Source organism: Stigmatopora argus, chromosome 4 (assembly GCF_051989625.1).
Source record: "Stigmatopora argus isolate UIUO_Sarg chromosome 4, RoL_Sarg_1.0, whole genome shotgun sequence".
Taxonomy (NCBI): Eukaryota; Metazoa; Chordata; class Actinopteri; order Syngnathiformes; family Syngnathidae; genus Stigmatopora; species Stigmatopora argus.
In genome coordinates, this window is record NC_135390.1 from 23183065 (window position 1) to 23198365 (window position 15301).

The 15301-nt window shown below is 53.9% G+C and overlaps 1 protein-coding gene across 8 annotated transcripts in view; it reads left to right on the forward strand.

Moving 5' to 3' along the window:
* The window catches only part of syngap1b (synaptic Ras GTPase activating protein 1b), a 28923-nt gene continuing 13622 nt past the window's right edge, over positions 1-15301 (forward strand). For 4 of the 8 annotated variants that reach the window (XM_077597658.1, XM_077597655.1, XM_077597659.1 and 1 more), the window contains exons 1-16: positions 1-273; positions 370-526; positions 6284-6531; positions 6775-6883; positions 7445-7536; positions 7641-7762; positions 7952-8105; positions 8192-8290; positions 9026-9265; positions 9847-10185; positions 10251-10621; positions 11613-11849; positions 11943-12144; positions 12225-12391; positions 12535-12733; positions 14704-15231. In XM_077597658.1, coding sequence (XP_077453784.1) covers positions 505-526; positions 6284-6531; positions 6775-6883; positions 7445-7536; positions 7641-7762; positions 7952-8105; positions 8192-8290; positions 9026-9265; positions 9847-10185; positions 10251-10621; positions 11613-11849; positions 11943-12144; positions 12225-12391; positions 12535-12733; positions 14704-15231 — 3129 coding nt within the window. In that variant the 5' untranslated portion in view covers positions 1-273; positions 370-504. The remainder of the gene's footprint in view (positions 274-369; positions 527-6283; positions 6532-6774; positions 6884-7444; positions 7537-7640; positions 7763-7951; positions 8106-8191; positions 8291-9025; positions 9266-9846; positions 10186-10250; positions 10622-11612; positions 11850-11942; positions 12145-12224; positions 12392-12534; positions 12734-14703; positions 15232-15301) is intronic. The other 4 variants (XM_077597660.1, XM_077597661.1, XM_077597656.1 and 1 more) reach the window with 4 other exon arrangements.

A 15301-nucleotide genomic window follows, 5' to 3' on the forward strand; every position in this document is an offset into this window, starting at 1 on the left:
TTTCCTTCCCCTCCCACACTTTCAAACACGCACACATTTGTGCATCCCTTCATTTTTTTCCCTTTTTTTTTGGAGGAGGGGGGCGCCATGCGCGCGCGTGCGCGCTTTCGCGAAGGGTGCTGGATGCTTCTTGTGGACATGGTGGTGCTTGGTGCTTTGCTTTCGCTCACGATGACGCCGATGTCAGCGAAGACGACGGCGACGGCGACGGCGACGGTGGACTACTGGCATCTTCCGTGGCATCAGCATCGGCATCGGCTCCCCTAGGAAGGAGTACGCCGCCTGTCTTTTTTTTTCTCCTTTTTCTTTTTTCTCTTCTCAGCCCCCCCTACCTACCTCCACTCCAACGCCCCCCCCCCACTCCCCCAGCAGCCCAATCGCACCCACCCACCCCTCTACCCCTCTACCCCTCCTCCCCACTCCGCTCTTTTGGTATTTTGAGTGCACTCTTCGTTTCCCGGAACGCCGAGACCTGCCGCAACCTCCGTTCAATGCACTTGGAACATGTCCTATGTTCCCATCCAAGGTAGGGAAAGACCGAACGGAAGGACGGACAAACGGACAAACAGACAAACCGACGTGTCTCTCTCCGGCGTGTCTATTTTTCCTCATGTTGTCATCCTCATCGCCGCATCCTCTCTTCGTTTCCTTCCTTCCTCCTTCCTGTCTTCCTTCCTTTCCTGTCTTCCTTCCTCATGCCCGTTCGCCACCCTGCCAGCCGCCTTCTTTTTGAAGGCACCAGTGGCACCAGTAGCACCAGTGGCAGCGCGCACGGTCGACAGGTGCGTCACATCCACTCGTGAGTAATTTGCGCGCGGATGAAGGCGCACGCGCGCCCGCGCGGTAGCGCAGCGTGGGTCCATGCGGCATTTGGAGGGAGGGAAGGAAGGAAGGAAGGAAGGAAGGAAGGACGGGTTCGAGGGAGGCAGGCAGGCATGAGCGCCCCCCCAAAAGTTGAATATTCTACCCGTAAGATCACCAGTTCAAGAGGGTCCAAATAAAAGGAAGCTCTTCCGTAGTTGGGGCAAGCTAAATGACTTTTTTTTTAGGTTAGGATATCAAAATAGATATCATTTTATACGGGAAATGATTGTTTTAAAAGAACAACAATATCCTAGAAAATCCACGTAGCTAGCTAGCTAGCTAGCTAGCCACTTGAACGCCCAATATCGTCACCAAAACATTGGTAAAAATGACAGTCCCACGGAACTCGACAAGAGCCAAAATCAACAGCAAGTGTGAGAGCTTTGCCTCCTAATCAACAGGAAATGACCCCAAACTGCTCCCAAATCAACAGGAAGGGACTGAAAAGATGTTCCAAAAACCACAAGTGAGCGGAAAATGCGCCCAAAGCTAACGGGAAGTGAAGCCACGCCAACAGGAAGTGACTGGCATTTGCGTTTAGACCCAAAGGCATCAGTGATGGCGGATAAAAATGGATCCATTGGCCACAAACTCTGCAACATATGGTGAATATCTTGACACCATTTCAATTTGGATCTTGCCACCGTTAGATTATTCCAACCGGGCGGGCGGGCGGGCGGGCGAGCGCTTTGTTCCGAGCGGCTCGTAAAGTCAAGTGGCGGCCCGCGGTCAAAACTAAAACGCCAATAAATGACGGGACGGCGAGGCGAGGGCAGGCCGGCGTCCAAATGTTATCGGAAGTAAACGAGCGGGCTCTTAACGAGGGCTTCTCGTACGACACGCCCCCATAAAAGCCGCCGTTAACTGGCCGAGGGACGGCTGCCGTGCTCCCGCTCCCAATAGATGGGGCGCGGAAGTCAATCGGAGACGCTAACATGGGGACGCTGATTTTTCTCGCCATCTAATACCGGCGTATGGCTAGAAAAAAATCCATTTTCACCCTAAAAAATCGGTCCGAAAGTCGAATCCCGGCGTTACGGATTTATTTGCGGAATCGGACGTCCGTCGCCTGAGGTGCTTTGTAAAAAACAAACAAAAAATCCCTACAAAGACGAGGAAGAATGTTAATATGCTAACGTCGTCGCTTCGGCTCCAATTGGCTGTTTTTTTTATGCACAACCCACCGTCGGGGCGGACGGCGGGCCAAGAGTTCGTGTTTGAGCGGCGGAATTCGCTGACGCCGGCCGGGAAAAGTTACCCCGACGGCGTCAGCTTTTTACCCACGCCGGCCCTCCTTCTCCCCCGGCGACCGCCCGTCAGGCCGAATGGGCTCCCCGAGGAGAGGAAGTGGCTCTTTGCGTCTGTCGCGGGTCGACCCGCCAAGCAACGAGTCATGACCCCAAAGACAGATAGTCAGCCGTCCAAAGTGGTTTGGCGGGATCCCCCCAACGTGTCGGCCCCCCGGAGGAGCCCGATGGCCTCCGAGGTCAACGTGAGGACAGAGAAAGTCGGCCATGTTTCTTCAAAGTAGCCATTATAGATTCACTTGGACTACGCTCAATCGGACGTTTGCAAAATTCCGCCCCCAAAGCCTGTTAGCCTCGGTCACGTGAAATATGGCGGGCACCTTCAAAACCAGCGTCCTCCCCAAAAGAGTCAGCATGAGCAAGTACAGCCAAAGTCAGCCATCTTTGATTTTGGGCCGTCCTCTAGTTTTAGACCGGGGTTGGGTGGCCAAATCCGGTCCTGGAGAGCCAGGATCCGGTCCAGTCTGTTTTCCATATCCCCTCCCCTCCCTCCTCTAGCACACCTGAACCAAAGTCCAGGACCGGACTTGTTTTAGACTGATTTGGGGCCGTTCCGGAGTGATTTTCACCCACTTCACTTCCTGCTCATTTTCAGCCATTTCTGGGTGACTTCCCGTTGTTTTGGAGCTACTATTTCCAAAACTTGCTCGAGCGAATGACCAATCCACGTCCAATCGGGCGCTAACTGCCGTGGAACGAGTCGGAACGGCTCGTCGGGATGGCATGGGATGGCATGGGATGGCATGGGATGGAGCGAGCGCGTGACCGGTGCCGGACTTGACATTTTGCCGGCGAGATGAGCTGAAAGGAAGACCGAACGAGCGACGTGGGAGGAAATCGAGTGGCCGAGAGTCGTGGGAGGGAGCGAGCGAGCGAGCGAGAGAACGAGAGAGCGAGTGGGAGGTAGACCGGGAGGGGGAGGGGGGGGGGGGGTCGATAGGGAGGGACCAAGGGAGGCAAGAAGCCTGGGACGGTCACTTCCTTGTCATTTTTGGATACTTCCAGGTCATCCTTTACTACTGATTATGAGGGACTTTTATGGGACGTTTGTCACTTCCTATTCATTTGTGGCCATTTCCAATTGGATTCCTCTTGCTTTTAACGCACTTAAAGGTTCTTCTCAAAGTCGTCAGCTGCCGTCGAAGGCGCCGTTTTGACCGCCAGGGGCCAATGAAAGAGCCCATGTGATTGCGGATGAGAAATGAAGCTCCATCACGCAAGTCGCCAAGCTGGGCTTTTGTGCCGCCCTTGTGGCACCTCTGATGCTTTTGGTCCAGGGTTCGCTTCGGGGCCGGGGCCCCTTCGGACCGGCGACGAGTCGGGGTGCCTCCGTACTATGTATGCGTACTGACGAAGAGGAGAGAGTGAGAGAGAGAGAGAGAGAGAGAGAGAGAGTATTTGACGGCTGGCTGCGTTGCTATGGGAACAAGAGCCTCTTCCCAAAAAACTCTCTCTCTCTTTCTGTCTCCCTCCCTTCCTTGTTCACCCCCCCATTCCTTTCCTCACCCTACCACCCACTCTCATCTCCTCCATCCCTAATTCACCCCCGCGCGCACACCGCTCTTTTTCTATTCTCTTCTGGGTTGTCATGGCGATAGGCCGGGGGCGTGCGAGAGTGGGCGTATCGGAAGTGACATCTCTCGGGCGCTAACCTCGTTTCCTGCGCGTCGGGGGCGGACGCGCGCCGCCTCCGCGCGGGCGGGCGGATGGACGGACGGACGCCGGCCGAGGGGGGGGCGTTTTGTGCAAAGCTTTGACTTCTGGGAAAAATAATAAGGCCGGATCTTCCGGTTCCATTTGTTTGGCCGTTTGGCGCCGGGGGTCAAAGTGGATTCCCCGTGCGCTTAAGTGAGGGAAAGGAAGCGGGCCTGGACCGTCGTCCAACGGGGGCTTTCCGGGCCCCGCCTCCCTCCCGGTTTCATCATCGTCGTCGTAGGCAACGACTTCATTTCAAGTCCATAAGGCGGACTTTTTGGTCATCTTTGCTTGGTTGGTCGGGTGGTGGCTTTCATTGTGCGTCCTGTCCGCGTGATTGGCCACGACTTTCACCTGCCGTATCTTCCCGGCACTCCCTCCCTCCCTCCCCCGTGTGACCCAGGTGTTTGCGATGGTCTCGTCAACCGACCCCCGTCTGCGGATTTAAACCTCGTAGTGGTCTTGCTGTGCATCGACGACTGAGGCTTTTTCCCATTTTTTCCTCGGTGTGTGTTTAGTTTGTACGGTCTATTGCAGGGGTAGGGAACCTATGGCTCGGGAGCCACATGTGGCTCTTTTGATGGGTGCATCTGGCTCTTTGCTAACCTGTGAGCTAAAATATGGAAATTGCTGGTGACAGAACTGAGATATTACATCTAGAATTGCTTTAATCTTCATTTTTTTTTGTAGTAGACTCTTCTGGAATGCATCCTCTCATCGATTAGCAACAGTATAAGAATCTTTTAAAAAATATTCATTTTTTTCCACTTTAAAAGTGGTGAAATGACAAAAAAAAAATTGAAAAGGCACTCGTTTACATGTACAGTGGTACCTCGTCATACGACCGCTTGTCATACAAAATTCTCGTCTTACGGCGGAAATTTCGATCGAATAATTCGCCCGTCATGTGATCAAAATTTGGTGATGCGACCAAGCCAGGTCTTTTTTGCATATCTTTCGTGTATAACAATATTTACGAGCACGGAACGATTAATTCAGACGAGTTTCTCCTAAGACCAGGAAATGCGCAACCCGCATGCAAAAAGAGGGCTTTCTGGGTAATGAAGTATACTCGTGCACACAACACCGACCGATAGGCAATGGCAACCTTTCTCAGAATAAAACTTCATGAGCCACAATACGTGGGTAAGCTAAACTATTGTATTTCCTGTTATTCTTTCTAAGGAAAGAAGCTCCTGCGATCGTTCTTGAAAGACTATTTCTCGTTGGCAAGTGGTCGTGCGTTATCCTATTGTGAGGACATTTGTGTGCATCATTTTGGGAATATTTTGAAGGGAATACGTAGTACAACAGCAAACAGTCCATCGATAGCGAACGTGAGTGTGGGTGGAGGCGTGGCAAACCGCCAACCCGAAAAACCAAGGTAACAAAAGATTACAACAAAATTACAATTCAGTTTTGTGTAAAGTTACATTAAACGTATGTTTGAGTGTCTGTATATATTAATCCAAGTTCATTTACATTTGTTTTTTCCGTTTACGAGTGCGTTGTCGTGGCATTCTGCTCCCGGGGTCCCGCATTTTTCCTAAAAAATCTTTTGCCCACATGGGTGCGAGTCGTCGGTGACCGTCAAGATTTCCGTTTGGGCCAATCAATGCATCCGCGCGCTTGAGTGGTGAAGTGATTTTTGCGTGCGTGGCTATTCTTCTCTTCCAACCGCTGGCGGTTATTAAACAAAAAAATCCGTCCTGCGTCCTGCGTCCGTCCGCAGCGGCTCATCAACTTTTAATGCGTCCTAATGAGGCAGTCATATTCATGAGCGGCAGGCCCGTGATTCATTTCTAGCGGCGACCCCTCAGATTAACCTTTTTTTTTTTTTTAAACCTTCGCAATCCGACGGAGGAATGAATGGCGGACGGACGCACGGACGGACGTAGGCAGGCTCTTCTACGTTTGCGCACTTTTCTTCCATAGCATGCACACAAAAAGTTGGACAGAGATGAGGATTTTTTCTTCTTCTAAAATTGCAGGTCCCTTGCTGTTAGTTTTGGGACATTTTTGCTCCCTTCCTGTTCATTTATGGATATTTCCGGGTCACTTTCTGTTGATTTTGGGTTACTGAACATGAACGGACAGGGAAAAATCACTTTGGGACATTTGTGGGTGACTTAATATTGAAATTCACCTTGTGCTAGTTTTACAACATCTCTCAGTCACTTCCTGTTGATGTGGGGTCACTTCCTGTTCATTTTGGGGCCTTTATGGTTCACTTGCTATTCCTTTTGGGCCATTTCTCTTTTTTTCTCCTCATTTCTGGCACATTTTGCGTTGCTGATGGGGCAGTTTTGCCATTGTTTTGGCTGGGTGGAATTGGATTTTGGGACTTTAGCGTGACGCTTTGTTGGCGAGCACTTACACTTGGTGTTTTTCTGCATGTCCTCCTAAACCCTGTCTAGATGCAAGGTGTGCCATCGCCCCCCCGTCCTACCATCAGCACCAGCAGCAGCACCACCTCCACCACCGCCACCAGCAGCAGCAGCAGCAGCAGCAGCACCGGTTCCAGCGGCAGTTCCAGGGCTTCCCGCCCGCCTACGAGCGCCTCCCGTACGGCCGCCCCCCGTACGAGCAGCCGTCCGACGAGCGCTGGAACGCCCGTCTGCGCGTGAGCCCCGCAAAGCCGCAACCCATGTTGGACCAGGAAGAGGTGAGAGGTCGTCCAAAGATGGCTGCATTGCTTTTTTTTAAAGGGAAATCAAATGTCATGCTCTGGGGCGGCGGGGTCATTCTTTGGTGTACCACCAGAGGGAGCCAACGCTAGCCCTCTCCTGGTCCCGGCTTGACTTTTGCCCTTTGACTTTTTGGTGGACAATGAAGAGAGTTGACGTCGTGTTTGATTTTTGGATTAGACGACATGATTGAAGTAAGGCGAAACTTTCTGCATGCGCAGATTCACCCGCTGCTGATGCGCGAGAGGCGCTCCGAGTCGCAGAGGAACAAGCTGCTGCGCCGCACGGTCAGCGTTCCCGTTGAGGGACGCCCGCATCTCGACGTGCAGGGTGAGTGAGCGAGCGAGTCGGCCTTTCCGCTTATCTTTTGGACGCACATTGGACGTCTAGGCGTCGGGCAACGGGGGCGATGACGGCGACGAGGGCGGCCGTTTATCCCGTGGGAACCGTAATAACGATATGAAATCCATTGAGCTGAACGCCAAGCCTCCCCGCCGAAACGCACGGTGGAGGCCCGTCAGAGAGTGACGCGCGGTTGGCGTCAGCGCGGACCTGCGAACAGACGGGCGGGCGGCCGTTGGAAACGGCACAGCGGCTCCGGCTCCCACGCGCTCTTCTCGTCCGTCCGTCCATCCGTCCGTCCGCGGCGCCACCCCCGCCACCGCGTCCCATTACCTAGCGCTGACATTTTTCCCTCCTAACGCCGTCTGGTTCGGAGACGGGAAAGGAAAAATGCTTCTGCCAGATCCAAAACGTGCAACACGGGATTCTTTTTGTTCGTTTGGCAAGCTTCACTTTCCGTGAAGTGGCGGCGTGGGACGACGAGAGAACGCTCGGGCAACTCCTGGCGTGACCTGTTTTTTTTTTTCTTTCTGCCGTCCCTCCCGGCAGATCAGCGACCCCGGCGGAAGAGCATCGCCTCGGGAAAGCAGCCCAGCATGGACGTCCCGCCCAACGTCCCGCCCCAACCCTTCCGACAATCCGTGAGTAAACGGCGGGGCACGGAAGAAGCCAAACGGCGGGCTAAATCGGCCACGTCACACGGCCAACCCCGGTACTCCTTCCTTCTTTCCCGTTGGTGGTCCAGAGTTTCCTGAGCAGGAGGCTGAAGGGCTCCATCAAGAGGGCCAAGAGCCAACCCAAACTGGACCGCAGCAGCAGCTTCCGCCAGATGATCCTTCCCCGCTTCCGCAGTGCCGACCAAGACAGGTGGGGGGCGCCGTCGCCGGCCAGTGAGACGTGCCGGGCATGCGACCGGGGCAAAGAAAAAGGCGATTTGAAGTCATTGATGGCGATAGGGCGAGCGGCTAACGCTAGCTAGCCGTTTTGGCCATGGCGGGTGGCGCGTTGAAGTCTCGTGCTGGCCGGCGCTCAATGGGCTGTTGGTTGCTCGGGCAGGACGCGCTTGATGCAAAGCTTCAGGGAGTCGCACTCGCACGAGTCGCTGCTGTCGCCCAGCGGCGCCGCCGAAGCGCTGGACCTGACGCTGGACGAGGACGCCGTCATCAAGCCCGTCCACTCCAGTATCCTGGGCCAGGAGTACTGCTTCGAGGTGAGCCCCCCCCCCCCGACCGGACCGCGGAGACCGGCCGGCCCTGCCGAGGCACGCTAACCGGCCTGGCGCGGACGCCGCCTCAGGTGACCACCGGCTCGGGGACCAAGTGCTTCGCCTGCCGCTCGGCGGCCGAGAGAGACAAGTGGATCGAGAACCTGCAGAGGGCCGTCAAGCCCAACAAGGTGAGGAGAGAGAAGAAGAAAAAAAAGAAAAAAAACACGCCACCGCCGCCCAATAGCGTCACTTAAACATTCGACGCCCGCCGCTTGGTCAAATGTCAAATCTTTCACCGTTTTAGTTGAAATTAAATTAAAAAAAATGTTACATTTCCAGTTGTTTTAACTGTTTGCATTCTGTTTTCCTACCGTTTTTACTGGTAATACCGTAGCTCGCCGCTAATTGACTGCTGCTAGCTATGTCCGTCCATAGAATTAACAGCGGGCGACATTGTCTAAGCCAGGGGTCTCAAAGCGATTCCGCCGAGGGCCGCAGTGGGTCCTGGTCTTTGTTCCAACCCATCCACTGCCGACATTTTAAGCAATCAGGTGTCTTCTAAAATAAATAGCACCTGACTTGAATGAACTGATTACACTTGCAAAAGGTATCCTCTTGTTGAAGTGGAATGAAAACCTGCACCCACTGCGGCCCTTTAAGGACCGCTTTGACACCCCTGGTCTAAGCAAAATTCCCATTTAAAGGGACAACTCCACACAAAGACAAAGAAAATGATTTCAGCTAGTTTGACATACACTTTCAATGACATTGACTTTTGGCGTCCGTCGCTCGGTCACGTCACGCTCGCCGCTAAAACGCCCGCCCGCCCGCCCGCCCGCCCGGAGGAAATCAAATGGTGGCACTTGACGAAAAGGACAGCGCGGCATACTTTTGCCGCCTTTCTTTTTCTTGGCGGACGACAGGACAACAGCCGGCGCGTGGACAACGTGCTGAAGCTGTGGATCATCGAGGCGCGAGAGCTGCCCGCCAAGAAGCGCTACTACTGCGAGCTGTGCCTGGACGACATGCTGTACGCGAGGACCACCAGCAAGCCGCGCACCGACACCGTCTTCTGGGGGGAGCACTTTGAGTTCAACAACCTGCCTGCCGTGCGAAATCTCCGCCTGCACCTCTACAAGGAGACGGACAAGAAAAGACGCAAGGTGGGTGTTGGCCAGTTAGCTAGCTAGCTAGCGTTTAGCGTTAGGCCTTTTAGTGTGTTCGAGTGGCTAGCCTAGCATACGCAAATTGTAACCTCCATCTGAAAACTGAGGCGGACATGCTAACCACTCTTCCGTTTATTTGTTACTTGGATGATTCGCCTAAAGACGTTTCGCCGACGGACGTTTGAGAGACGGACAGGTCGCCGAACGGACGTTCCACCGAACGTTCATTCGGCCAACGGCCGTTCGGCCGAACGGAGGTTTCGCCGAAACGGGATTCGCGCGCTCGCCCCGCCCCCGGATCATATCCCTACGTTCGGTGGAACGTCCATTCGGCGACCTGTCCGTCGGCGAAACGTCCGTCGGCGAAACGTCCGTTGGCGAAACGTCTTTAGGCGAATCATCCGGTCACAGTTTATTTCATTTTTTTGGATTTTTAAGGAGCCAATCGTACCTAAGCTAAGCACCATTATTTTTCAGCTCCCCCACGAATTGCCTTCAAGATGTTGACCAAATGAAGGAGCTCTATTTTGCATGGCCTTGGTTTGAAAGGGGTGGGGGGGCGTGTCCTTTGTCACTAGGAAAAAAGCACGTACCTGGGCCTGGTGATCATCCCCATCTCCAGCGTGACGGGGCGGCAGTTCGTGGAGCAGTGGTACCCGGTCATCCAGCCCAGCGTCCTGAGCAAGGGGGCGGGCGTGGGCGTGGGCGTCAAGATCATCAACGCCTCGCTGCGCCTCAAGTCGCGCTTCCAGACCATGAACATCCTGCCCATGGAGCTGTACAAGGAGTTTGCCGAGTACGTCACCAACAACTACCGCACGCTCTGCGCCGTCCTGGAGCCCGTGCTCAGCGTCAAGAGCAAGGAGGAGGTGGCCTGCGCCCTGGTGCACATCCTGCAGAGCACGGGTAAAGCCAAGGTACGTAGGCCAGCCAGCACGCCGTTCGTCTAGTACCCTTTTTGAAGCTCTCCCCTCTACACTAGGACTTCCTGTCGGACATGGCCATGTGCGAGGTGGACCGATTCATGGACCGGGAGCACCTCATCTTCAGAGAGAACACCTTGGCCACCAAAGCCATAGAAGAGTACCTCAAGCTGATCGGACACAAGTACCTCAAGGATGCCATCGGTTGGTCCATTGCTGGTCTTGGGCCACCCGGGTCGGGCCGGGCCGGGCCGGACCTGGACTCAGCCCTTTTGTTTTGCGCAGGAGAGTTCATCCGCGCCTTGTACGAGTCGGAGGAGAACTGCGAGGTGGACCCGGCGCGGACCCCGCCCTCGGTCTTGGCCGATCACCAAGCCAACCTGAGGATGTGCTGCGAGCTGGCCCTCTGCAAGATCCTCAATTCGCAATGGTCAGCCTCCCTCCCAAAAATTCACCTTCTCACTTTTTGCGTGAATCAAAAAGGGACTCATTTGGGGGGAAAAAAAATCCATCCATTTTTGCCCTCTTTTTTTGTCGTTTTTTTTTGGTCTCATTTGAAATTGTTGATTGATTTCCAGGACTCAGATGAAGGTTTTTCGCTTTTTTGAATGATAAACATCCTGATCCACTTTTCTTCCCAGATTGGGTGACTTTTTGATGCGATTTTTCTCGACACATTTTTTTGACTATTTGTCGAATGCGTAAAAATGATCCGATTTTTTTTATTTTCAATTTGGAATTGTCAAATCGGGAACGTTCTTTTGTCTCATTTAGGAAAAAGAACAAATACAAATAGACTACCGTATTTTCACGACTATTCGGCGCATGGTATTTTTAGCCGCAGTGCCAGTAACGAGTGCTATTTCTGTATTTTAGACACACAAAGCATGCACCGTTTCATTAGACGCATATATATTACATATGGATGAACATTGAAACGCAATAGCGCTGGCTACCGGAAGCAGCCTATTTCCGGGTTCCGGTGCGCACTGACTGCTGGGAAATAGAGTTCTTGCACGCTACACCCACACGCTAAAAACACGTTTTTAAAAAGGCAACGGAAGCAAAACTGAGTTGGCTTGTACTTTATTTAGACATTTTACAACTCACTTTTATGTGCGCCTTATAGTCGTGAAAATACGGTATCTTGATTTTATTCGTGCACATTTTCATTCATTTCATGATTTTCGTAAATGGCTGGATTTTTGGGGGATCCAATTGATATTTTCTCTATCAAATTGAAAATTCCCCAGAAAAAGGATTCCCCCCAATCCTTTTTTTTACACGACTTATTTCCTTGCTGTCAGATATTTCTTTGTAAAATGTTGCCAGATTCTTTTGCCTGTGTCAGATTGAAGTGTTGCTGTTTTTGCTCATTTTCCTTTTGAATGAATTAACCGGGCTGAATTTTGCGGCGTCAGCGTGTTCCCCCGCGAGCTGAAGGAAGTGTTTGCCTCGTGGCGCGCGCGCTGCGGCGAGCGCGGCCGCGAGGACATCGCCGAGCGCCTGATCAGCGGCTCGCTCTTCCTGCGCTTCCTGTGTCCGGCCATCATGTCGCCGTCGCTCTTCAACCTGACGCAGGAATATCCCGACGAGCAGACCAGTCGCACCCTCACACTGATCGCCAAAGTGCTGCAGAACTTGGCCAACTTTTGCAAGTAGGATCTCTGGGTGGGGCGGGGCCTAAAGGAAGGGCCCACTAAGGGTCAAAGTCATTGCACTTGGCCGTCATTCCATTCTATTGGACTCAGGTTCGGCTTGAAGGAAGACCACATGTGCTTCATGAACGAGTTTGTGGAGCTGGAGTGGGGCTCCGTGCAGCACTTCCTCTACGACGTGTCCAACGCCGACGGGGCCGGGAACGCCGGCGCCTTCGAGGGCTACGTGGACCTGGGACGCGAGCTCTCCGTGCTGCACGGGCTCCTGTGGGAGGCCGTGTCCCAGCTGGGCAAGGTAGCCCCCTCCCGAGGCCGGCGTGCCCGCCATCGGAGCCTGAGCCCGCCCGCCCGCCGTTTGTCCCGCCGCCGCCGCAGGACGCCATGGTCAAGCTGGGCCCCCTGCCGCGCCTCCTCAACGACATCAGCGTGGCGCTACGTAACCCGCACCTCCAGCGGCAGCCCAGCCACCGGGCCGAGCGCCCCGCCTTCGACCGCGCCCCCTCCTCCGACTTCCGCAACCTGGTGGCGAGGGACCTCAACAGGTCTTTCTCTTGATTTGGGGGCATTTCCATTCACTTGCTGTCCATTTTGCCCACTGCCTGTTTATTCCGAGTCACTTCCCGTTCCCGCCCCCCTTGCTTTTCCTTTTGGCTCGCCTCCCGTTGACTCCGCCTCCTCCCCTCAGCTCCATGGATGCCAACCGCCTGCCTTCGCCTACCTCCACGGGCGGGTTGATGGCGCCCCGCTCGCAAAACAGCTTTCAGGAGCGCTTCCTGCGGCGCGAAGCGTCCAAGGAGGCGTACTACGCCTCGCGGCCCCCGCTGGCCCGCTCCAGCCCCGCCTACTGCACCAGCAGCTCCGACATCACCGAACCCGACGGCAAGGTGAGTGGCGCCGTGGGGAGCCCGGCGGGAGACGCCCGGCCGGCATGCCGCTCGCTCATTCCGTGCCCGCTGTCCCATCAGCGAGTCTACAGTGAGCCCGCCTTTATCGGGGGGCGGGGAGGGCAACCTCCTGCAATCTCACGCTAGCTTGCTAGCTAACGGAAATCCAGCATTCCTTAGCCAGACCCATAACGTGACTGGATGATTCGCCGAAAGACGTTTCGCCGACGGACGTTTGACAGACGGACAGGCTCGCCCCGCCCCCGGATCGTGTGTGTACAAGTTTTTCAACCTCGGCCCGCGGGCCATATACGGCCCGTTAGGATTTTTAATCCAGCCCGCCACCGGCGTTGTCCAAATTATAGTAAAAATCAATGTTAGTCTACCATCAATGGCACCCCGGGAATAAGCACTCTTGGGCGGGCAGATGTAGCAGAACTGAGCCGTAAAATGACAGCAATCGGGTCAAATCCATCCTAAAACAGCATTTAATGATTAAATACAAATACTGGAGCTCTTTGGACACTAGAACCGAGCCCAGGGAAGTGAATTCCTCGGTAACATGTCGCGATAAGGCAAAAAAACATCTATACACGTCCATTCGCCAAACGGCTCAAAATGCTCTCAAATTCGGTCAAATCCAGCCGAAAACCGCGTTTGATGATAAAATACAAATACTGGGGATTTTTAGAGATCAGAACCGGGCCCACGGTGGTTGATTTCCCCGATAAAAGTGCACTTTACAGCGTTACCTGACCCAATTGCAATGAATAAATTTGTAACGAAAATACCCCTGCTTTGAATCGGCAGAACGTCCATTTGGCAACCTGTCCGTCTGTCACACGTCCGTCGGCGAAACGTCTTTGGGCGAATCATCCGAGTACCGTACCATATTGAGCTAGATTGGACAGTTATTTTTTCTTCTTCCAATGATGAATTGAATTTTGGCAATCCTGGTCCTCCATTCATGGCAGGAGACGTCCAATCCAATTGAATGGATTGGACGTCTGTTGAGGTCGACGGCAGCCCGCTACGTGTCGTGCTAGATTGTTTAAAAAACAAAAAAAAACAAGAGATAGACATCCGAGACTATTTGATCCCTTCGGCCCTAAAGAATTGGACTTGAATGGGCATCCGTGGCACTTTTTTGGCAAGGAACCGCGATAGAGCGGGGGAACACTGTACCATGACATCTGCTTGTTTGTCCATTTCCCGTCCAAATTAGCCCGACTCAACCAGAGATATCACATGAATACAAGAACTAGATGTCGGTCGGCCATCTTAAAGGGGCGGCTTCTTTTGCGCTTCAAATTCTCCATGGAATGAACCCCAGATCAACTCCATTCACAGCAGAATCGTTATTATAACGTTTGTTTTGGCTTGAAAATGGTAAGAATATTTTCTTCAATTCAAGGGCAAATAGTGTTGATTTTTGCAACAAAAAAAAGGCTCACGTCCTAGAGATTTTAAAATGGGTTGTTGATGGTCATCGTCGATGGTTGATTTTTGTTTCAAACAATGAAACTATTGTTTGGTTGTAGTTGGAATTTTCTGGTCAAAAATGTTTCCTCTTTAGTAAGAAACTTCCTTTTTTGGACAAAACGTTATTTTGCTTCTTTTGTCCAAAAGGATTTGTTTCTCGTTGGGAAGAAATGTTCAGTGGTCAAAATCGGTTCTTTTTTTTTTATCCAAAACGGCTCGTTTTTTTGCCAAAAATCGTCCCTTGTTTGGTCAAAAATGCTTCCTTGTTGCATTTGGATCCAGTCTGAGGATCAATGGCGCCCAAGTCTTCGGCTCGTTCAGTCCTTTTTGACGGAAAGGTGAGGCTGGTTCTTTGTACATGTGACATCGGGGGCTGGGCTCGGCCGTGTCATGCGCGGGGGCGGGGCTGGGCCGCATCGTGTCATTTGGGGGGGCGGGGCTGGCGGGGGCCGCTCCAGTAAAAGCCTATTTATATGATGGACCTCCAGGATTCCCGAATGAACAGCGTGTCTCACCTGCAGTCGGTGGACATGCTCAACTCCTCCCACGGCACGGGCAGCTTCGGGGGGCCCGGCGGCGGCAGGTCGTCGGCCGGCTCAGGCGGCCCGCGCTCGAGCCGGCTTTTGGCCGCCGCTGCCGCCGCCGCCGACTCGCTATCCCGCCAGCAGCAACTGCAGGCCGCCGCCATGCGCTACCCGCTTTCCTTCCAGAATCCCCTCTTTCACCTGGCGGCGGGGGCGGCGGCGGACGGGCCCCGCCAGAGGCCTCGCCAGCAGCAGCCGGCGCAGTTGGCGCAGTCGCAGAGGGCTCCGCCCCCCGCGCCCCTTCTGCTGGCCCCCGAACCCGCCGGCTACGTGCCGCAGTTCGGCCACGGGGGCTTCTCCCGCAGCGAGGACCTGTCCACGCTGCGCGGCGGGCGCGACGGGCGCGACGGCCATCTGGGCCAGCCCGCCATCATCCACTCGCACAGCTACAGCGACGACTACGCCCGACGGCAGATGTCCGTGCACGCGCAGGTACGCCCGGGCCGGCCCGTCTTCGGGGCAAACGGGAACGGAAAATTGGATTGGATAACTTTATTCATCC